The 22,705-nt window shown below is 48.1% G+C and overlaps 1 protein-coding gene across 2 annotated transcripts in view; it reads right to left on the bottom strand.

Moving 5' to 3' along the window:
* The window catches only part of LOC145361685 (uncharacterized), a 35,882-nt gene extending 14,991 nt beyond the window's left edge, over window positions 1–20,891 (bottom strand). Inside the window, exons 1-4 of one of the 2 annotated variants that reach the window (XM_080217593.1) lie at window positions 20,633–20,891; window positions 10,216–10,329; window positions 5,161–5,265; window positions 3,362–3,421 (exon numbers count right to left, since the gene is read on the bottom strand). In XM_080217593.1, coding sequence (XP_080073719.1) covers window positions 3,362–3,421; window positions 5,161–5,265; window positions 10,216–10,281 — 231 coding nt within the window. In that variant the 5' untranslated portion in view covers window positions 10,282–10,329; window positions 20,633–20,891. The remainder of the gene's footprint in view (window positions 1–3,361; window positions 3,422–5,160; window positions 5,266–10,215; window positions 10,330–20,632) is intronic. The other variant, XM_080217594.1, reaches the window with a different exon arrangement.
* Window positions 20,892–22,705: the final 1,814 nt, after the last annotated feature.

Below are 22,705 nucleotides of genomic sequence, written 5' to 3'. Positions count from 1 at the left end.
ATAAATCAAATCAAATCCTTCCACAAGAGGGAACATCCTCTCCATGTGCACCCTGTCTGTACCTTCAAGTTCTTAAAGGTTTTAGTGAAGTCATCTTTAAGTCTTCTAAACTTCAGTGGATACTAATGCATGTGGCAATGATAAATCAAGTTCTAGAAACCATGCAATGTTTTGGCTTCAATTACTTCCTCAAACAAGGACATCCAAACTGCATACAACACTCCAGCTGTGGCCTCACCAAATCCCTGTACAATTGCAACACAACATCGCTATCCCTATACTCCAATGTTTTGGCCTCAACTACTTGGTGGGAGTGAATTCCACACATTCACCACCCTCTGGGTGAAGAAATTTCTCCTCACCTCAGTCCTAAAAGGTTTACCTCGTATCCTCACACTATGACCCCCTAGTTCTGGACTCTCCCACCACTGGGGACATTCTTTCCAAATCCATCCTGTCTAATCCGGGATCCCCGTCAGCATACAACAGGAAAGGCCCAATTTAAAATATAGCACTGTCTATCTCTCGTCTGGTGTGGAGATGCTGGCGTTGGACTGGGGTAAACACAGTAAGAAGTCTCACAATGCCAGGTTAAAGTCCAACAGGTTTATTTGGTAGCAAAAGCCACTAGCTTTCGGAGTGCTGCCCCTTCATCAGGTGAGTGGGAGTTCTGTTCACAAACAGGGCATATAAAAAGACACAAACTCAATTTACAAAATAGTAATTGGAATGCAAGTCTTTATAGGTAATCAAGTCTTAAAAAGGTACAGACAATGTGAGTGGAGAGAGGGTTAAGCACAGGTTAAAGAGATGTGTATTGTCTCAGACAGGACAGTAAGTGAGATGTTGCAAACCCAGGCAAGTCAGGGTTACAGATAGTGTGACGTGAACCCAAGATCCCGGTTGAGGCCGTCCTCATGTGTGCAGAACTTGGCTTTCACTCTCTGCTCAGCGACTCTGCACTGTCGTGTGTCGACATCTTTGTCTGTATCTTTAAGACTTGATTATCTGTAAAGACTCACATTCCAATCATTATTCTGTAAGTTGAGTTTGGGTCATTATATGCCCTGTTTGTGAACAGAACTCCCCACTCACCTGACAAAAGGGCACCACTCAAAAAGCTAGTGGTTTTTTGCCACCAAATAAACCTGTTGGACTTTAACCTGGTGTTGTGAGACTTCCTACTGTATCTCTCATCTGCCAAGGGATTGTAAATAAGGCAAGGGAGGAAATGAAGAACACACCTCATGTCGTAATCAGAGATAAATCATCGCAAAAAGGAAAAAAACATTAAACTTCAAGCAGCTCATTCTCGTAATCTGGTGCACAGAAATGCAATGGATTTTTTTTTAAATCTGTTTTGCAAATTTACATGAAAGATCCCACGTAGCAATCGAGGCTGTGATGATCGCTGCAAGATTTGGCAACTGTCCAGCAATGGCCTAGTGGTATTATCGCTAGAATATTAGTCCAGAAACTCAACTAATGTTCTGGGAACCGGGTTCGAATCCTGCCACGGCAGTTGGTGGAATTTGAATTCAGTTACAAAAAAAATCTGGAATTAAGGATCTACTGATGATCCATTGTTGGAAAAACCCATCTGGTTCCTTGAGGGAGGGAAATCTGCCGTCCTCACCCAGTCTGGCCTACATGTGACTCCAGAGCCACACCAACGTGGTTGACTCTCAATTGCCCTCGGAGGGCAACTAGGAAGCATTCTGGGCATTGAATTAATGGGCACATTTCCCTTCCAATTGGCTGACCTCACTTGCCCTACCCGACAGAAATTTCACGTGACCCTTTTATCTTGTTTGCTTCTTTCCACATCCACTCCCCTGCTATCCCCCTCCCTCACACCTCCAACCTGCTCCCCCACCTCTCCCTCACCCCCACCTCCTGCCCTCTCCCCCACCCCCACCTCCACCTCCCGCCTTCTCCCCCACTCCTCGCCTCCCCCCACACCTCCACCTCGTGCCCTCTCCCCCACCTCCACCTCCTATCCTCTCACCCACAGTAAATGCAAGCCTACTTGTGGCTAACACAAACTTTACCACCCCCACCCCCATCTCATTCTTCAAATCAGGCATTTACGGTTTAACAGAGTCACTGGAGTTTAGGAGAGTGAGCGGGGATCGCATAGAAACTTATAAAATTCTAACAGGGTTAGACAGGGTGGATTCAGAAAGAATGTTCCCAGTAGTGGGGGGAGTCCAGAACTAGGGAGCAGAGTTTGAGGATAAGGGGATAAACCTTTTAGGACTGAGGGGAAGAGAAATTTCTTCACCCAGAGAGTGGTGAATGTGTGGAATTCACTCCCACTGAAAGTAGTTGAGGACAAAATGTTGTGTGATTTCAAGAAGAAATTAGATATCGCTCTTGGGACTAAAGGGATCAAAGGTTATGGAGGGTGGGGAAAATCAGGAAATTGAATTTGATGATCAGCCATGATCATAATGAATGGCACAGCAGACTCGAATGGCCTCCCCCTGCTTCTAGTTTCTATGTTGGAATGAACTGGTTTTCCCAGCCACAGGTCAGTGGTCATATTCGATCTAAATAAAGTTTTTAAAGTTTAAGTACTTGATTCAACTTTGGGCGAGGTTTTTCGGTTCCACCGAGAAGGGTTTGGCCGTTGAACTTTCCGTTCCCGTGGGAATGGAAAATTCAAGCCATTAACTCATGTCTCACAGCACAGCCGAGGGGATTACTGCCCAACACTCTGCTGTTTTCACATTATTTGGAATTCCGAGCCAGAATAAACGTGTAGAGAGCAGAAACGTCCTTGCAAAGAGTCACCAGAGTGCAAATGTGCCAGCGTGTTAACCCCGTCTGTCAGATAAAAAGATTTGTCTTTTATACAACGTCATTCGCAGCCAAATACCCCAAAGCACTTTGTAGACAATGAATCAGAGAATCCTGGCAGTGCAGAGGGAGGCCATTTGGCCCATCGAGTCCATACTGATTCTCCAACAGATCATCTTACCCAGGCCCAAAATCTCCATCCTATCCCTGTAACCCTCTTCATTCACTATAGCCAATCCACCTAACCTGCACATTTTTGGACACTAAGAGGCAATTTAGCATGGCCAATCCACCTAACCTGCACATCTTTGGAGTGTGGGAGGAAATCCACGCCGACATGGGGGGTAATGTAAAAATTCAGACAGTGACCCCAGCGGGGAATCGAACCCAGGTCACTGGCACTGTGAGGATGCAGCGCTAACCACAGTTAGCTTTTTTTAAAAAAAGGTTTTTGTCACGTCGGAAATGTGGTGGGCAATTAATTCACAGCACGCTTCCCCCTGCCCCCTAAGAATTATTTCATTTTCCTTTTCACGAAACAGGATGAACTGAAACTCACCTGAATGGTCTGGTCTAGCAGGAAGACAGTGAGGTTGTAGTCTGTAGGAAGATGGTTTCTCTGTAAAATGAGGAAAAAAAAAGAGATTTAAGGACCATCTCACTTTGCAGCATTGCTCCTGAAGTTAAAAGGCAAGTGCTTTTGTTGAAAAATAAAACTATATTTTGACAAATGGGAGTCATAGAATTCCAGCAGGGAAGAAGGCAGCCATTCAGCCCATCAAAGATGCACTGACAACAATCCGAGCCAGGCTCTATCCCAATAACTCCAAATATTTACCCTGTTAATCCCCCTGACACTTAGGGAACAATTTGCCAAGGCAAAACCACCTAACATGCACATCTTTGGACACTAAGGGGCAATTTAGCATGGCCAATCTGCCTAACCTGCACATCTTTGGAGACTAAGGGGCAATTTAGCATGGCCAATCCGCCTAACCTGCACATCTTTGGAGACTAAGGGGCAATTTAGCATGGCCAATCCGCCTAACCTGCACATCTTTGGAGACTAAGGGGCAATTTAGCATGGCCAATCCGCCTAACCTGCACATCTTTGGAGACTAAGGGGCAATTTAGCATGGCCAATCCACCTAACCTGCACATCTTTGGAGACTAAGGGGCAATTTAGCATGGCCAATCCGCCTAACCTGCACATCTTTGGAGACTAAGGGGCAATTTCGCATGGCCAATCCACCTAACCTGCACATCTTTGGAGTGTGGGAGGAAACCGGAGCATCCAGACAAAACCCACGCAGATACGGGGAGAACATGCACACTTCACACAGACACCCAAAGTGGGGAATTGAACCTACATCCCTGGCACTGTGAGGCAGCAGTGCTAACCACTGAGCCAAACTGCAAGCTTTCATTTCCCAGCTTTATCCAGAAAGCAATCCATTCATTTTCACAACCGATTTTGCAACTGACTGAAGTTAAATTGAAGCATTGCTTCATTCGCAGGAAACATTGGAGGGTCCAGAGGGGCAATTTCTTCACAGAGGGTGGTGAGTGTCTGGAACAAGCTGCCAGAGGTAGGAGGAGAGGCAGGTACAACTTTGTCTTTTAAAAAGCATTTAGACAGTTACATGGGTAGGATGGGTATAGAGGGGTGTGGAGCCAAACAAGCAATTGGGGCTAGCTTAGTTGTTTTAAAAAAAAAGCGGAATGGACAAGTTGGGTCGAAGGGCCTGTTTCCCTGCTGTAAATCTCTATGCTGTATAGGACGGAGCAGGCCATTCAGCCTTTGAGCCTGCTGTTCCATTCAATATGATCATGCTCGATCCTCAATCTCAACATTCCCCTTTTGTCCCCAAACCTCTCTGATCCAAAATTTGATCCTTCAAGAGATGAACACCGTCCAAATAATACCAACACCTATACCCGATTCCAAATAAACCTGTTGGACTTTAACCTGGTATCGTGAGGCGTCTTAGTGAACCCTGACTGGACTATCCCACATCCTGATTCCTGCTTCCCGATTAGTCCGGCACTCTTCGAATTACCTTCCAATGGAATCTCCTCTCATCCTCCTACACTCCAGTGAACACAGACCCAGTCAAACCAACCTTTCCTCTGGAGGATAGTGCTGAGGTGATGTCTGGGTGTTTGCCTCATGGGTGGGTCCCCCTTCTCCAAGTGGTGGGAGGTGGGGGAAAATGGCTTTTCCCTTGCTAGCAGGGGTGGGGGCAGTCCCATCCTCTGTGGCAAGGGTGGGATTGGGTGGAGGGAAAGAGAGCCTTAAGTTTAATTTTGAGATCAGAGCCTGCCTTTAAAAAAAGGCCCCACAATCCCCAGACTCACCAGTAACTCGATACGCCAATCATAATCTGTCGTGTAAGGAACAAAGTCATCAAAGTTGCAAGCCAGACAGCTCCCTGATAAAAATATAACGAAGGAGAAAACCACCTGATAGAGAGAGAGAGAAAAAAAACAACTTTTACAACAATTAGCCTAGTTTTAAAAAAAAATTGACAGGACCTTGTGTTCCCTGATGCTAACAATTCCCAGATCTCCAAGCAACCAGAGACTCCTTGCTTCACGGAACCGTTACAGTGCAATAGACCCCGACAGCACAGAAGGAGGCCATTTGGCCCATCAAGTCTGCACCAACTATCCCATCCAGGCCCTTTCCCCATAACCCCATGCATTTATCCTAGCTAGTCCCCCAACACTAATGGGCAATTTAGCATGGCCAATCCACCTAACCCGCACACCTCACATCCGGACTGTGGGAGGAAACCCGAGCACCCGGAGGAAACCCACGCAGACATGGGGAGAATGTGCAAACTCCACACAGGCAGTGACCCGAGCCGGGAGTTGAACCTGGGTCCCTGGTGCTGAGAGGCAGCAGTGCTAACCACTGTGCCACCATGCCACCCTAGGAGGCCATTTGGCCCATCGTGTCTGCACTGGCTCTCCAAATGAGAAGCATAAGTGCCATTCCCCTGCCTCTCTCCCCTTGCCCCCCGTAACCTTGCGTGTTATCCCTTTCCACATTCTCTGTCCTCTCTGGGACATAAAAGCTCATTCCGCAATCCACCCCCCTCCCCGTGTTCTGATTCCCTTCCGCCCACCCCCCCCTTCCCCAACAATACCCAATAACATTGCTCCACTCCCATAAGTTAGCACTGCTGCTTCACAGCGCCAGGGGTCCAGGTTCAATTCCGACCTTGGGTCGCTTTTTGTGGAGTTTGCATGTTGTTCTCTTGCCTGCATGGGTTTCCTCCCACAGTTCGAAAGACCTGCTGGTTGGGTGGATTGGCCGTGCTAAATTGCTCCTTACTGTCCAACGTTGAGTAGATTAAATGGATTGGCCATGGTAAATTGCCCCTCAGGTGTCCAAAGATGTGCAGGTTAGATGGATTGGCCATGGTAAATTGCCCTTTACTGTCCAAAGGCACGCAGATTAGGTGGATTGTTCATGGCCCCTTCTGCACTTTAGGGATTTGATGCATCGAGTTGTGATTTTGGGCATGGCTCCTATCTCTACCTACCCCTCCTGTCTCTACCTACCCCCCATGCCCGCACCCCCTCAAACCTTTACCCCAATCCCACAAACAGTCCATCCAAATTCCTCCCCCTGAAGGCAACAGCTTGCCCAACTTCTGGAAGTTTCTATCCATTACATAAGGCATTCTTTATGGGGGAGATTGGCTGGGGAGTTAAACCCACGGCAGGAGCCCACTCTCCTCACCGTCATCCGGCCACACTCAAAGGCCAACGGGTTTTCCACAATCGATGACGTGATAGGAATCCTTCTTACTTTCTCCCAATCCCTAGTGGGGGGGAGGGGGGTGTGAGTGCGGTGGGAAAAGAGATTAAGCCAAAGCTTGAAGAAGGATTCGCATTTAAATAGCGCCTTTCACGTCCAGCAGATGTCACTTACAAGCAAAACCCTTCGGCTTTTTGTAGTCACCGCTGTGATGTAGGAAACATGACAGCTAAATGGCCGCACAGCAAGATCCCAGAAACAGCAATGTGACAATGGCCAGATGTTGATTAGGGGACAGGTTGACCAGGTCAGCAGGGATAAGCTTTCCCTCTTCAAATAGCGGCCGTCGGATATTTTGCGGGATAGCTGGAGCCCCTCGGCCCCGCTTGACGGAGGGCACCTCTGACAGTATCGCACTCCCTCAGTGGAGGGTCAGCCTCGAGTCTTGTACTGAAGCCCTTGGAGTGGGATTTGAACCCAGAACCTTATGGTTGAAGAGTGTTACTGACGGCAGTCACATCCTGAGGTCAGTCAGCTCAACACAGAGCACAACTGAATGCAAGGCGGTTACGATCGAGTGGATGGAAAGCAAGGACCATTCATCTGGGTAAAGACAGAGCGAGGGAAGTACAACTCGTATGGATCAGAAAGCTGGTCTATCACAGTTTCAAATTGGAATGATGTTTGTACACTGACTCTGAGGACATCAGTCATCACTACAATTGGCCACAATGTTATGGGGCATTCACTATTGATAATTCGACTTTCCAGAGCTGGCTCAATATATTAAGTTCACATCACATTTAGGGAGGATGGCACAGGGGTTAGCACTGCTGCCCCACAGCTCCAGGGACCTGGGTTCGATTCCCGGCTTGGGTGGCTGTCTTTGATTTATTATTGTCACGTGTATTAACACACAGTGAAAAGTATTGTTTCTTGCGCGCTTTACAGGCAAAGCATACCGTTCATAGAGAAGGAAACAGAGTGCAGAATGCAGTGCTACAGTCATAACTAGAGTGTAGAGAAAGATCAACTTAATGCGCGAGAGAGGGGTCCATTCAAAAGTGGAGTCTGAAAGATCCCCCTCCCCCCCGTCTCATCCTCACATCATATTTTTGCATTAGCTGATGGGCCTGATTGAAAATAATTACACTAAGAAGTCTCACAACACCAGGTTAAAGTCCAACAGGTTTTATTTGGTTGCAAAAGCCACTAGCTTTTGGAGCGCTGCTCCTTCGTCAGGTGAGTGGGAGTTCTGTTCACAAACAGGGCATATAGAGACACAAACTCAATTTACAAAATAATGGTTGGAATGCGAGTCTTTACAGGTAATCACGTCTTAGAGGCACAGACAATGTGAGCGGAGAGAGGGTTAAGCATAGGTTAAAGAGAAGTGTATTATCTCCAGCCAGGACAAGCAGTGAGATTTTGCAAGCCCAGGCAAGTCGGGGAGATTACAGATAGTGTGACACGAACCCAAGATCTCGGTTGAGGCCGTCCTCACGTGTGCGGAACTTAGCTATCAGTCTCTGCTCAGCCTCTCTGCGTTGTCGTGTGTCGTGAAGGGCGCCTTGGAGAACGTTTACCCGAAGATCAGAGGCTGGGCATTCCAACCATTATTTTGTAAACTGAGTTTGTGTCTTTATACGCCCTGTTTGTGAACACAAATCCCACTGACCTGATGAAGGAGCAGCACTCTGACAGCTAGTGGCTACTGCTATCAAATAAACCTGTTGGACCTTAACCCAGTGTTGAGAGAATTCTTACTGTGTTTACCCGCCAGCGTCGCCACATCATGAAAATAATTAGGCAGGCTTATTTTTTTGGGGGCAGCATGGAGGCCTAGTGGTTAGCAGTGCTGCCTCACAGCGCCAGGGACTCGGGTTCGATTCCCAGGTCCTTATCTGCGTGGGCTTCCTCCGGGTGCTCCGGTTTCCTCCCACAGTCCGAAAGATGTGCAGATCAAGTGGATTGGCCGTGCTAAGGTGCCTTTTAGTGTCAGGGGGGCTATTTAGCGTAAATGCATAGGGTTACAGGGATAGGGTCTGGGTAGGACTGGGCTGGTGCAGACTCGATGGGCCAAATGGCCTCCTTCGGCACTGTGGGATTCTATGATTTAAATAAGCTTTTACAGATGCACCTTACAAAGCATTCCTTCTGGGTGTATCACAGTTTGGTATGGCTCCTGGTCTGACCAAGGCTGCACCAATTAGCCTAACCTCTCCACAGAGCAGTTGGTCACTTGCCGATATCAGTATTCCCATTTCTGAAGAGGATTTGGAGAAACCTCACACAAAAAAATGGAATTAGATACATGCTTTCAAAAAGAGAGATTTGTAGGGCCCTGGGGAATCAAGTGGGGGTGCTTTCCAGAAAGCTGGCAGAGACATAGCAGGCCAAATGGGCCTCCTGTCCTACCAAAGACAGCAAAACAAAGCACTTATTGCTTATAAAAATACAAACTAGAAGCAGGAGGAGGCTATTCAGCCCTTCGAGCCTGCTCCACCATTCATTTTGATCATGGCTAATCATCAAATTTAATGTTCTGATTCACCCCCCCAACCACAATATCCCTTTAGCCCCAAGAGCTATATCTAATTTCTTCTTGAAATCACAACGTTTTGGCCTCAACTGCTTTGAGGGAGTGAATTCCACACATTCACCACCCTCTGGGTGAAGAAATTTCTCCTCACCTCAGTCCTAAAGAGGTCTTAAGTTTTTACATTTATTTATTACTATCACAAGTAGGCTTGCATTAACACTGCAGTGAAGTTACTGTGAAAATCCCCCAGTCTCCACACTCCCACACCTGTTTGGGAAGACGGAGGAGAATTTAGCAGGGCCAATGCACCTAACCAGCACATCTTTGGACACAAAGGGGCAATTCAGCTCAGCCAATCCACCAAACCTACACATCTTTGGACACTAAGAGGCAACTTAATATAACCAATCTTCCTAACCTGCAAATCTTTCAACTGTGGGAGGGAAACCAGAGCACCCGGAGGAAACCCATGCAGACATGGGGAGAACATACAGACTTCACAAATTGACAAGGCCAGAATTGAACCCGGGTCTCTGGCGCCGTGAGGCAGCAGTGCTACCCACTTATCCTCAAACTATGCCTCCTAGTTCTGGACTCCCCCACCATTGGGAACATTCTTTCTGAATCTACCCTGTCTAACCCTGTTAGAATTTTATAAGTTTCTTATAGAAACTCTTCTAAACTCTAATGAATACAATCCTATTTAAAGTTTATTTATTAGTCACAAGTAAGGCTTACATTAACACTGCAGAGAAGTTACTGTGAAATTCCTGTGGTCACCATACTCCGGCACCTGTCCGGGTCAATGCATCTTAAGCAGTGCTTCTTTCAAACAATGGGAAGAAACCGGAGCGCCCGGAGGAAACCCACACAGACACGGGGAGAACACGCAGACTCCACAGAGACAGTGACCCAAGCCGGGAATCGAACCCGGGTCCTGAGATAGCAGCACCAACCACTGTGCCACCTTTGTAAGTCCTCCTGCCCTTTCATCATTTGCGATGACCAGGGAAGAGTCTCATCCCTTCACTGGAAAACCGGGGTGGGAATAGAGAGAGAGAGAGAGAGAGAGAGAGAAAAAAAGAATGAAAGAGGTACTCACAATCAGATCCGTCACGGTCCCGCGTTGTTCCTTTAATGAGTTGTGACATACGTGATAAAATTTCATCTCAACATCATCACGGTTTACATTCCACGCTTAAAGGCTTTTCATCTCCTGAAGACACAAGAATATTGGGTTACCCACTTAGCTTGATGCTTAGCTCTATTCGCTAGACTGCTGGCTTGGGGTGCGGGGGTGGGGTGGGGTGGGGTGGGGGGGGGGGAGGGGGTGCGTTGTGGAGTCAGGGTCACAGTTCAGATTAGCCGTGACCCTTATTGAGAAGCAGGGCAAGCTCGAGGGGCTGAGTGGCCACAGTCCCGTTCGTAATTTGGACGCTCCTGCACCCACCCGGTTGGCACCTTTGCCACCTACTTGCCATGAGAAGGTCAACCAGCCTAGTAACCTGGCACTGTCGTCACATTCTTTTGTGTTTTTGATCCTGCTCGGCTGAGAGCTTGTTACAAGTTCTTTGGAGAGAGAGAGAGAGAGAGAGAGAGGAAGAGAGACACACACGAGACACAGGAGAGAGGAATCGAAGAACGTTTTATGCATACCGCTTTTTTAAACAGTGAAACACTCCGAAAAGCACCAAGCAAGGGTTAAAGCCAGAGGGAACTCGGGAGAAAAAAAAAAGAGTCTTTGTCAAGGATGACTGGACCTGCCCATTCATTCAAGCCCCTTGTGCAGTGGGGAATGAAAGAGAATATCATTAAAAGCGGATTTAAAACGCGCAAGGAGAAAAAAAGGGACGGTGACAGAGCTTTGGAATACTCCACCAGCGCCGCCGGGTTGTAATATCGAGGAGGTTAAAATGTGCAACGTGAATGAGCCCCTTGAATATTTATTCGAATTAGACGCTCGCATCATTACTGAAAACAGGTCAAGATGGCGTCAAGGGAAGGAACTGGGATTGGGGAGGGGTGGGGAGCAGGGGGGAGGGAGAAGGTGGGATTGAGGGGGGGGGGGTGCGGTGGTCAGCGGAGAGTGCACCAACCCCAGCGCCATGCCCATTTTGGAGGCCTTTGTAGATTTGATCGAGGGGTCACTCGTCACCGCTTTGTAGATTGCGGACTGCGCGTTGCGCGAGCAGGATTTTACAGCCGTGCTCATCCCAAAACCAGAAAATCCCACCAGGTCAACTGACAACCGCGTGGTCCGTTCTGCCCTCCCTCCCGTCACCCGCGATGGCTCCCGTGGCAGGCAGAAGGGGAAAGTCCCCCCCCCGCCACACCTGAGTATTTGTTTAATACATTTGGAGGACACGGGCATCGCTGGCTACGCCCACTGTTTATTGCCCATCCCTAATTGCCCCTTGAGAAGGTCATGGTCAACCACTTCCCCGAGCCTGAGTCGGAGGACCACCCACACGGCTGTTGGGTTTGGGGGGAGGGGTGTAGTTCCAGGATTTTGACCGAGTGGGCAATGCGTTCTCCTTCCTGCAGCATCCACCCACCCTTCTATTTCCATTCCCAACACCCTGGGAGTGCAGGAAGTGCACATCTCCAAAACCCTCCAATCCCCATCGCAGATACTTGACTACACAAAAACCAACGGTGGCACAGTGGTTAGCGCTGTTGCCTCACAGTGCCAGGGACCCTCCCGGGTTCAAATCCTGGCTTGGGTCACTGTCTGTGCAGAGTCTGCACATTCTCCCCATGTCTGCGTGGGTTTCCTCCGGGTGCTCCTCAGTCCAAAGATGTGGTTACGTTGATTGGCCATGCTAAATTGGCCCTTGGTGTCCCAAGATTTATAGGCTAGGTGGATTGGCCATGCTAAATTGCCTTTTAGTGTCCAAAGATGTGCAGGTTAGGTGGATTAGCCGTGCTAAATTGCCCCCCTAGCATCCAAAGGTATGTTGGGTTAGGTGGATTGGCCATGCTAAATTGACCCTTAGCATCTAAAGATATGTTGGTTAGGTGGATTGGCCATGCTAAATTGCTCCTTAATGTCAAAAGGTGTGCAGGATGGGTGGATTGGCCATGCTAAATTTCCCCTTAATGTCAGGGGAATTAGCAGGGTAAATATGTTCGGTTATGGGGGTAGGGCCCCAAGTGGCACTGTTGTTGGTGCAAGCTTGATGGACCGAATGGCCTCCTGCTGCACTGTAGGGATTCTATGATTCTAATGCAATGTATGGTCTTTTCCAGAGAGGCTTTGAAGGGGTTGTTGCAGAATGCGTATGTCCACCTAGCCACCCCTATCCCCGGGTCATTTTCTTACAGGCAACCCTGCAGGGAATCCCGTTGATTATTTGGGTCGGGTCAGGAAAAGGTTTAATTTTTTTTCTGGTGATTTCCCACCAGACAAGGAAGGAAGTGTGTTGCACAAGTCAAAGTTCCAGCTGCTGCCAGAATAATGCTTTAAGCAAATCACCCGTTTTCAGCTGTAACTCGCAGACAAAATATCCACAAATACCTGCTCTCAAAGCAGAAAGCAAATATTTGCCAATTGAAAGCAAAAGTTAATGCCTCCCAGCTCAGGTGAAACCAAATGGTATCTCTTGGCAATGGTCCAGGGGAGAAAACAAAATCCCAGATTTTATCATCTACACCACCACTGTACTTCATGGGAATGTATTTCAGGGTGGGGTAGCGGTTAGAGGTGCTGCCTCACTGCACCAGGGATCTGGGTTTGATTCCTGGCTTGGGTCACTGTCTGTGTGGAGTTTGCACGTTCTCTCCATGTCTGCGTGGGTTTCCTCTGGGTGCTCCGGTTTCCTCCCGCAGTCCAAAAGATGTGCTGTTTAGGTGGACTGGCCAAGCCAAATTGCACCTCTGTATCAGGGGGACTAGCTAGGGTAAATGCATGGGGTTAAGGGGATAGAGCCTGGGCGGGATTGTGGTCAGTGCGAACAAGATGGGCTGAATGGCCTCCTTCGGCACTGTAGGATTCTAAACCTCCTGAGTTTATTTCCCTGAAGTGATAATCTAATTTTCGCTTTAACAACCCAGGTGGGCAGCAAGTTTCACGTCGTTACCCCTGACTGCTTAACTGTCGTAACTGAAGTCACGCGGATCATTTTTGAGTCACTCACTCGGGAAGGAATGTTCAAGTGCGGTCATTCTGTTACCTACCTTTCTAAATTCCACAGTTGAAGCATGACATAATGTGTGGGGGGGTCACCATCTCTATAGCAAGAGGACTCAGTCATTCAGTCCCCCAAGTCTGTTCTGACATTCAGATTTTGACCGTACCTCCCTATGCCATTAACTTACATTCTCTTTTCCACTACTCCCTGAGCAATCACAACCTTTTGTGGGGGGGAGAGTGGAATTCTAGAACTCTATCTCTTCCCGCTTTAAACAAACACACTGCTTGGCACTAACTTTCATATTGCGTCCTTTTGTTCCAAAATTCCCGTGGGAGTAAATAGTCACAAAAACAAAATCCATCTAAGAAATCAACCTTTTAAAAAGGACTTGCAATTACATGTCAGCAGCGCGGAACAATGATTAGCACTGCTGCCTCACAGTGCCAGGGATCTGGTTCACTGGCTGTGGGAAGTTTGCACATTCTCCCCGTGTCCGCGTGGGTTTCCTCCAGGTGCTCCGGTTTCCTCTCAGTCCAAACATGTGCAGGCTAGGTGGATTGGCCATGATAAATTGCCCCTTAGTGTCCAAAGCTACTGTGTGGATTTTGCACATTCTCCCCATGTCTGCATGGGTTTCTTCCCACAGTCCAAAGATGCACGGATTAGGTGCATTGGCCGTGCTAAATTGCCCTTTAGTGTCCTGAAATGCATAGGTTAGGGGGTTCAGCGGGGTAAATAAGTGGGGTTACGGCCTGGGTGGGATTGTTGTCGGTGCAGACTTGAGAGGCCGAATGGCCTCTTCCTGCAATGTAGGGATTCTATAATTTTTATGTCTAGGTTCGGTGGATTGGTCATGGCAAATTGCCCCTTAGTGTCCAAAGATGTGCAGGTTAGGTGGATTGGCCATGCTAAATTGCCCCTTAGTGCCCAAAGATGTGCAGGTTAAGGGGGGTGAGTGGGATAACTATGTGGGGATAGGACGAGGCTGACATGTTTCATTGGAGATCCGGTGCAGACCCGATGGGCTGAATGGCCACCTCCTGCACTGTGGGAAATTCTATGAACGTAGCACCTTTCACACAACTCGGGACTTTCCAAAGCATTGCCCAGCCAATGAAGAAGCGTCGCCAGTGTGTAATGCCAGAAACCACTTGGTGCACAGCAAGATCCCATAGACAACAATGCAATAACGGCCAGGTTAATCAGTTTTCACGACGTTGGCGCAGGAGGAAAATATTGGCCAAGACCGCAGTGGAACAAACTCCCCAAAATCCCTTTACCCGAATGGTTCACGGCCAGAACACAGCACCTCCGAAAGCAGTGCTGGGTAGACTGGGCCAAGGTTGCGTGCTGAAATGTCTGACTCAGGTGAATTACTCACCCAAATTGGACACTGTACAAACGTACACAAGAGATATTTCACACTCCCTCCTGTTAACCTCACATTCTGGCACAAAATTACACGTGCGCCCTTGCCGAGATATTACATATTGATACAATTCCCACAGCGCTGACTGCAGTTGATTCGAGGGAAATACCACAATTATTGTTCAACTGTTATTGCATAGAGCTGATATGACTGGAAGGCAGTCTTAATCTGTGCAAAGATTTACGATCTTATTGTGATGATATTAATCAGGTCATTGAAGTCAATTTACTGGAATCTTAACTGACATTGCTTAGAACTGTAGCATGTCTTCAGAGGCAGAAGTCCCTTTATTCACAATTCCAACTGCAGTACAGAGTGCTATCCGTCAGCAGTTGGCCTTTGGGGATGCCAATTGATGAAGGAGCCAATTAATGGGCCAATCAGGGAGTCTTTGCCTTGTATTTAACAGGAGCGCCGGTTCCTCTGGCACCCCCCCTGCAATGCCAGTTCCTCTGTCACCTCCCGCAGTGCCAGTTCCTCTGGCATCCCCGAAGGTTAAGGGATCGACACTAAACATCAGAAAGTACTCCAGACCTGGGGTTCTTCAACCTCGCCCGCGCGGCTGGGATTCTCCAGTCCCGCTGTGGTGAACGGAGTTTCGGCTGAGCGAGGCTGGAGCATTCCGGCCAGCGTTCCCATCACGCAACCACCGCGCCCCCCCGCACCGCCACCAAAATAGTGGGATTTTGTTCGCATTCACCCAAGACTCCCTGGGGTTTCTCTGGGAAAGAGAGACACGCTCCGATGTCGCGGCCAATGAGGATAGAGAATACGGCCAAATCTCCGTCTGCTGCAGCGGGGCTGGAAGATCTCAGCCTCGGGCTAGGCGGGAGAGTTCTGGCCCAGACCTCCCGCATGAGGAGCGTCGGAGGAGTTTCGGTGCTGGGGTCTGCGGGGGAGTGAGACCGGAAGCCCATAAATTTCCGATTCTAAAGACGAGGGTCTGTGCAGTGAATCAGCTTTTGAACACCAACATCTTACTGTTTTAACAGCTGGAAAGTTGGTCGTGACAATGCAAGCAGTGTTACAGAGATAGTTCCGTGACCACCGGACCTGCCTCTGCTTGTACATCTTTTGGGAGTACATGTGCAGCATTTGTTTATGCCTTTTGCAGATGCCTCGCCAGTTCTTGCTTTGCATTGCAATCTCACTTCCTGTGCCAGTCACCCCATGCGACCTGGCAAGCACCTAGAGGGCGGCACAGTGGTTAGCACTGCTGCCTCACAGCTCCAGGGACCTGGGTTCGATTCCCGGCTCGGGTCGCTGCTTGTACGTTTTCCCCGTGCACGCGTGGGTTTCCTCCGGGTGCTCCGGTTTCCGCCCACAGTCTGAAAGACGCGCTGGCTAGGTGATGCCACATTCTCCCTCAGTGTACCCGAACAGGTGCCAGAGTGTGGTGACTGGGGATTTTTCCCATTAAGTTCATTTCAGTGTGAATGTAAGCCTGCTTGTGACTAATAAATAAACTTTAACTAAGTATTCGATTACAAGGGGGCACAGGTTCAAAGTGAGGTTGCGGGGGGGGGGTGGGTGGTGGGGAGAGAGTTTAAGGAAGATTTTTCCATGCAGAGAGAGAGTGATGGGTGCCTGGAACGCACTGCCAGAGAAGGTGGTGGAAAAAATACATTTAAGAGGCATCTGGATGGGCACATGAATAGGGAGGGAATAGAGGGATATCAACTGAGTAAGGGCAGAAGGTTTTTTTCAAGTTTAGTTCAGGCATCATGATCAGCAGATGCCTGGAGGGCTGAAGGGCCTGTTCCTCTGCTGTACTTATAATATGGGTTGGTGGGAGGAGTGGGGGGGTGGGAGGGGTTAGTGGGAGGGGTGGGAGGGGGCAGCATGGGCAAGGTCAGCAATAAGTACCATCATAACTGTCCTCAACAAAGTGACGCGAGCCAACTGATTGAATAGAGCTGGCTATTTCTTGACTGGTCAACCACATTGCTGTGTGTCTGGAGTCAGATTTAAGCCAGACCAGGGTAAGGATGGCAGATTCCCTTCCCTAAAAGGGGACATTAGCGAACCAGATGGGCTTTTACAAGAAATCGACATTGGGGGCAGCACGGTGGTTTAGCAGTGCTGCCTGACGGTGCCAGGGTTTGATTCCCAGTCACTGTCTGTGTGGAGTCTGCACATTCTCCCCGTGTCTGCATGGGTTTCCTCCCACAGTCCAAAAACGTGCGGGTTAGGTGGATTGGCCATGCTAAATTACCCCTTGGTGTCAGGATGATTAGCAGGGGTAAACGTGTGGGGTTACGGGGGATAGGATTGTGGTCAGTGCAGGCTTGATGGGCCAAATGGCCTCCTTCCGCACTGCTATGGCAATGGCATCATTAGACTTTTATTTTTATTGAACTCAAATTTCACCATCTGCTGTGGTGGGATTCGAACTCGGGTCCCCAAAGCATTTCTCTGGGTCTCTAGATTTGAATTGAGTGACAATACCACTCACTCCCCTTGACAGTGCTTGATCATAGAGATCACCAGAAGCTCATCCTCACTCAAGGTCGGTTAGTTGGTAACTCCCAACAGGATGGATAGTGGGACCAGGAGCAGAATCGCCTCAGTCTGCACCACACCCCCTCCCCCCTCAGTCCTCTCCCCTCCAGAGCCTGGGATGCAATGTCAATAACAATACAATTGCTCTCACAGCACTACCCTACTCCTGAACCCTTGCACAGTTTAGCAAACAGCTTAGACTCAACCACCACATTGAACATCAAAGCGAACAGCTCACTGAAGTGCAGGGCGTGAATATTTAAGTGGTTGATCCAGTAGATAAAGCAAAATTTCTCGGAGCTAACATGTCAACATGTCACACTACACATCAGGGAACTCAAATACACCGGGTGAGGTAACTAGTCCACGGCTATTGTCATTTCTCTCTGTTACAGGCAATTAGGTAGTTCTTTTTGTGTAGCAACCAAATAAACAACATCAAATTAACTGAGGGATATGGCAGAATTGAACCACTCTGTCGCTAGACAGCTAAAGCCTGCACCCCAGACCACTGAGGGTTATCCAAACAAAAGGATTCATCAGGTAGCTCTTTTTGCATACCCAAACAAGTAAACAAACTCAAGTTAACTTAGGGACAAATTAAAAAGGGGCAGCCTTTTTAAAAAAGGGGGGATGGCCCGAACAGAAACCAAAGTCCAAAGGAAACTTAAAACATTAAATCAAAATGTGGTTGTGAGGGTCTATAACGCACACCAGCCCCTGCGGTGCCCAACGGGCGCGGAAGGCGTCGACTGCACCCGTGGACACCACATGCTCCCTCTCCAGGGACACCTGGCCACGAACGTAGCCGCAGTAGGGGGCAGGCAGTCGGGATGGATGGACCTGTCGATCGCCCGCTGAGAGGCAATTAGGGATTTCGTTTGTTTCCGCATCAAACATGGAGCAAGTCGAGGAGAGGCAACAAAGAACAAAGAAAATTACAGCACCTTATTAATATCCTTCCTGTAATTAGGTGACCAAAACTGCACACAATACTCTAAATTCGGCCTCACCAATGTCTTATACAACCTCACCATAACATTCCAACTCTCATACTCAATACTTTGATTTATAAAGGCCAATGTTCCAAAAGGACTCTTTAGAACCCTATCTACCTGTGATGCCACTTTTAGGGAATTATATATCTGAGCTCCCAGATCCCTCTGTTCTACTGCACTCTTCAGTGTCCTACCATTTACCTTATGTGTTCTACCTTGGTTTATCCTTCCAAAGAGCAATACCTCACACTTGTCTACATTAAACTCCATCTGCCATTTTTCAGTCCATTTTTCTAGCTGGTCCAAATCTCTCTGCAAGCTTTGAAAACCTTCCTCACCGTCCACTACTCCTTCCATCTTTGTATCATCAGCAAATTTACTGATCCAATTTACCACATTATCATCCAGAGGATCGATACAGATGACAAACAACAATGGACCCAGCACCGATCCCTCTGGCACACCACTAGTCACAGACCTCCACTCAGAGAAGCAATCCTTCACTACCACTCTCTGGCTTCTTCCATTGAGCCAATGTCTAATCCAATTCCCTACCTCTCCGTGTATACCTAGCGACTGAACCTTCCTAACTAACCTCCCATACTGGACCTTATCTATCAGGGCCACTGTGAACTATTACAGCAGGCACAGAGATCCAACCTGTACCACTGGCATCCACCTGCACCACATTCTAACCCACTGACCAAACAGAAACCTGGCCCCCCTCCCCAGGGCAACGGATGGAGCTGTAAATAAAAAGTCAGTGACGTTTTAGACAAATTTTCGCTGCCAAATTTCCTGTTCAAAGACTTAACAAACAGCGTTTGAGAGATTAGTCAGTCAGCCACAGATGTACCTGTGTCATACACCATGTGTGTACACAGGCATGGTTTACGCTTTGCACCCAAAGATCTACCTGTTAGCACCACAACAATTGGGGTGGGGGAGTGGTGTGGGTGGGGGTGGGGGAGTGGTGGGGGTGGGGGAGGTGGTGTGGGTGGGCGTGAGGGAATGGTGTGGGTGGGGGAGGTGGTGATGGGGGAGTGGTGTGGATGGTGTTCAGACCTTCCATACATTAGGGACGAGGCAGTGCAAAGTGTGCCCAGTTTGTCTTCTCTGCTTCCAGCATTAATAGTGACTTCAAAATTAACTTGGTTGGAATTTCCAAGGTCACCAAAGGTCATGCATTAAATCAGGCAAGATTTAACACACTTCTGCGAACAGGCACACACGCACACAGCAAAAGAATATTTGCTAACCTCCACAGGATCTCTAAAGTGCAGCAGCGGGCCATTCAACCCAGCAAGCTTGCACCAACCCTTCGAAAGAGCGTTCTACCCAGACCTATGTCCATAACCCTCAGCATTTCCACAGCCAATACACCTAACCTACACATCGTTGGATACTAAAGGGCAATTTAATGTGGTCAATCCACATAACCTGCACATCCTTGGACACTAAGGGACCATTTACCAGATCGATACACCCAACCCGCAGATCTTTGGACACGAAGGAGCAATTTAGCATGGCCAATCCATTTAACCTATGCATCTTTGGATACTAAGGGGGAATTTAGCATGGCCGATACACCTAACCTGCACATCTTTGGACAAAAGGTACAATTTAGCATAGCCAATCCACTTAACCCGTACATCCCTAGATTGTGGGAGAAGAGACAGCATGGTGGCACAGTGGTCACTGTGCGGAGTCTGCACGTTCTCCCCGTGTCTACATTAGTTTCCTCCGATTTCCTCCCACAGTCCGAAAGATGCACTGGTCAGATGCATCGGCCGTGCTAAACTCTCCCTCAGTGTACCCGAACAGGCGCCGGAGTGTGGCAACTAGAGGGTTTTTACAGTAACTTCATTGCAGTGCTAACATAAGCCTATTTGTAACACATAATAAATCAACATTAAACCAGAGCACCCGGAGGAAACCCACAAACGTGCAAACTCCACAGTCAGTCATCCGGGGCTGGAATCGAACCCAGGTCCCCAGCACTGCGGGAGTAGCAGTGTTAACCACTGTGCCACCACACCACAGTCAACAAATTATGCAACATGTGCACAGGTGAGAGACTAAACAAACTTGAAAATGTATTCAAAATTCTGGGCAAACTTTGGTGTGGGCACACAGTTCAGCCCAACCAGAATTTATTTTTTTTAAAAAAAAACATGTTCAGTTCGAAAGATTATGAGAAATAAGACTGCTTCCTTTCCAAAAGGTACTAACATCTGTGGAAGCTATGGCAGCAAGGCGACTGCTGTTACTAAAGTAAGCAAGAGTGAAATTAACAAATTATACTTTCACCCTCATTGACCATGAGTCAATTTCGTCTCGACATGGAAAGCGATGAGCTGTAAGGACATGGCTTTTAAATCCAAAAGCAAGAAAATAAACTTTTTGGCTATGAGGCACTGTTTGAAAAAAGTAAAATTTCAGGAGAGTTGTTCTTACCTGATTTAAGGAGTTGTGTGTTAACTCCAGGCTGCTTCGCTCAGCTATATCACAGCAGTTACCAGACACCACTGTACCCGCAAAGAATGCATCCTCTTCCTTTTTATTTTCTCACAAAACGTGGGTCCCGTCCCCACCCCCGCTCCTTTTACATTGAGAGTGGGTTGGGTCAAAGTCTGCGAAGGCTAGCTGACTGCTAGCCTTAACCGTCCACTCACAGGCTTGGGAGGCGGGTTGGGTTGGAAAAATTAAAAGGAAGTTCCTGTGATTCACTGTCCCGGTGCTCAGGGAACATTGGAGGGGGAGTTTAGCCTTTATTACTCATCCCTATTTGCCCCTGCTCTCAATCCATTTTTCAGAAGAGCGTTTTAAGATTCAGCCACGCGGCTCTGGGGTCTGGAGTTATGCGTAACAGGGATTCATCACAGAATTCCCTACAGGACAGATGTTTAAGTTTTGATGTCACAAGTCGGCTTACGTTAACACTTGTGGTGAAGTTATTGTGAAATTCCACTAAAAACGAATTTTCCATCGAGTCTGTGCTCACAACAATCTCACCCACGCCCTACCCCTGTAATCCCAAATATTTAACCTGCCAATTCCCCTGACCCGAAGAGGCAAATTAGTATGGCCAATCCACCTAACCTGCACATCTTTGGACACTAAGGGGCAATTTAGCATGGCCAATCCACCTAACCTGCACATCTTTGGACACTAAGGGGCAATTTAGCATGGCCAATCCACCTAACCTGCACATCTTTGGACACTAAGGGGCAATTTAGCATGGCCAATCCACCTAACCTGCACATCTTTGGATACTGAGGGGCAATTTAGCATGGCCAATCCAGCTAATCTGCACATCTTTGGATACTGAGGGGCAATTTAGCATGGCCAATCCACCTAACCTGTACATCTTTGGACACTAAGGGGCAATTTAGCATGGCCAATCCACCTAACCTGCACATCTTTAGACACTAAGGGATAATCTAACATGGCCAATCCACCTAACTCGCACATCTTTGGACACTAAGGGGCAATTTAGCATGGCCAATCCACCTAACCTGCACATCTTTGGACACTAAGGGGCAATTTAGCATGGCCAACCCACCTAACCTACACATCTTTGGACACTAAGGGGCAATTTAGCATGGCCAATCCACCAAACCTACACATTTTTGGACGGTGGAAGGAAACTAGAGCACGTGGAGGAAACCCACCCAGACATGACGTGAACTTGCAAAATCCACACAGCCAGTGACCTGAAACTGGAATGAAACCTGACTCCCTGGCACTATATATTAACCACCATGCCATCCGAATGAAGAGCAGGAGTGTGCAATTCAGCCATTTGAGCCCACTCCAGCATTTAACATGATTAGAGTTGATCTGACCCGGGTCTCAGCTCCACTTTCCTGCCTGCAGCCCTTTACCCTACCGTTCATTAGAAACATATCTATCTCTTTCTTGAGTCTGTTGATTGATTCTACGTCCACTGCACTCTGGGGCAGTGAGTTCCACAGATTCACAACCTTCTGAGAGAAGTAATTTAGGCCAGACCGGGTAAGGATGGCAGATTTCCTTCCCCAAAAGTAAAGTTTATTTATAAGTCACACGTAGGCTTACGTTCACATAGTAATGAAATTACTTTGAAAATCCCCTCGTCACCGCACTCCAGCGCCTGTTCGGTTACACTGAAGGAGAATTTAGCATGGCCAATGTACCTAATCCACACATCTTTGGACTGTGGGAGGAAACTGGAGCACTCGGAGGAAACCCATGCAGATACGGGGAAAATGTGCAAACTGCACGCAGACAGTGACCCAAGCCAGGAATTGAATCCAGGTTATTGACGATCCCGAGTTCCTGAGGGTAGTTGAGAGTCAACCACATTGCTGCGGATCTGGAGTTTCATGTAGGCCAGACCGGGTGAGAATGGCAGATTTCCTTCCCTTAAGGACATTAGTGAACCAGATGGGTTTTTCCGACAATAGCTTCGTGATCTTCAGTAGATTCTTAACTGCAGATTTTTTTTTATTAAATTCAAATTCCACCAGTTGCGTTGGCAGGATTCGA

Source organism: Carcharhinus amblyrhynchos, chromosome 35 (genome assembly GCF_965287045.1).
Source record: "Carcharhinus amblyrhynchos chromosome 35, sCarAmb.v2.hapA, whole genome shotgun sequence".
NCBI classification, from domain to species: Eukaryota; Metazoa; Chordata; class Chondrichthyes; order Carcharhiniformes; family Carcharhinidae; genus Carcharhinus; species Carcharhinus amblyrhynchos.
Note: the sequence above shows the minus strand (reverse complement) of the source record. Positions and strands in the feature narration are given on the sequence as shown.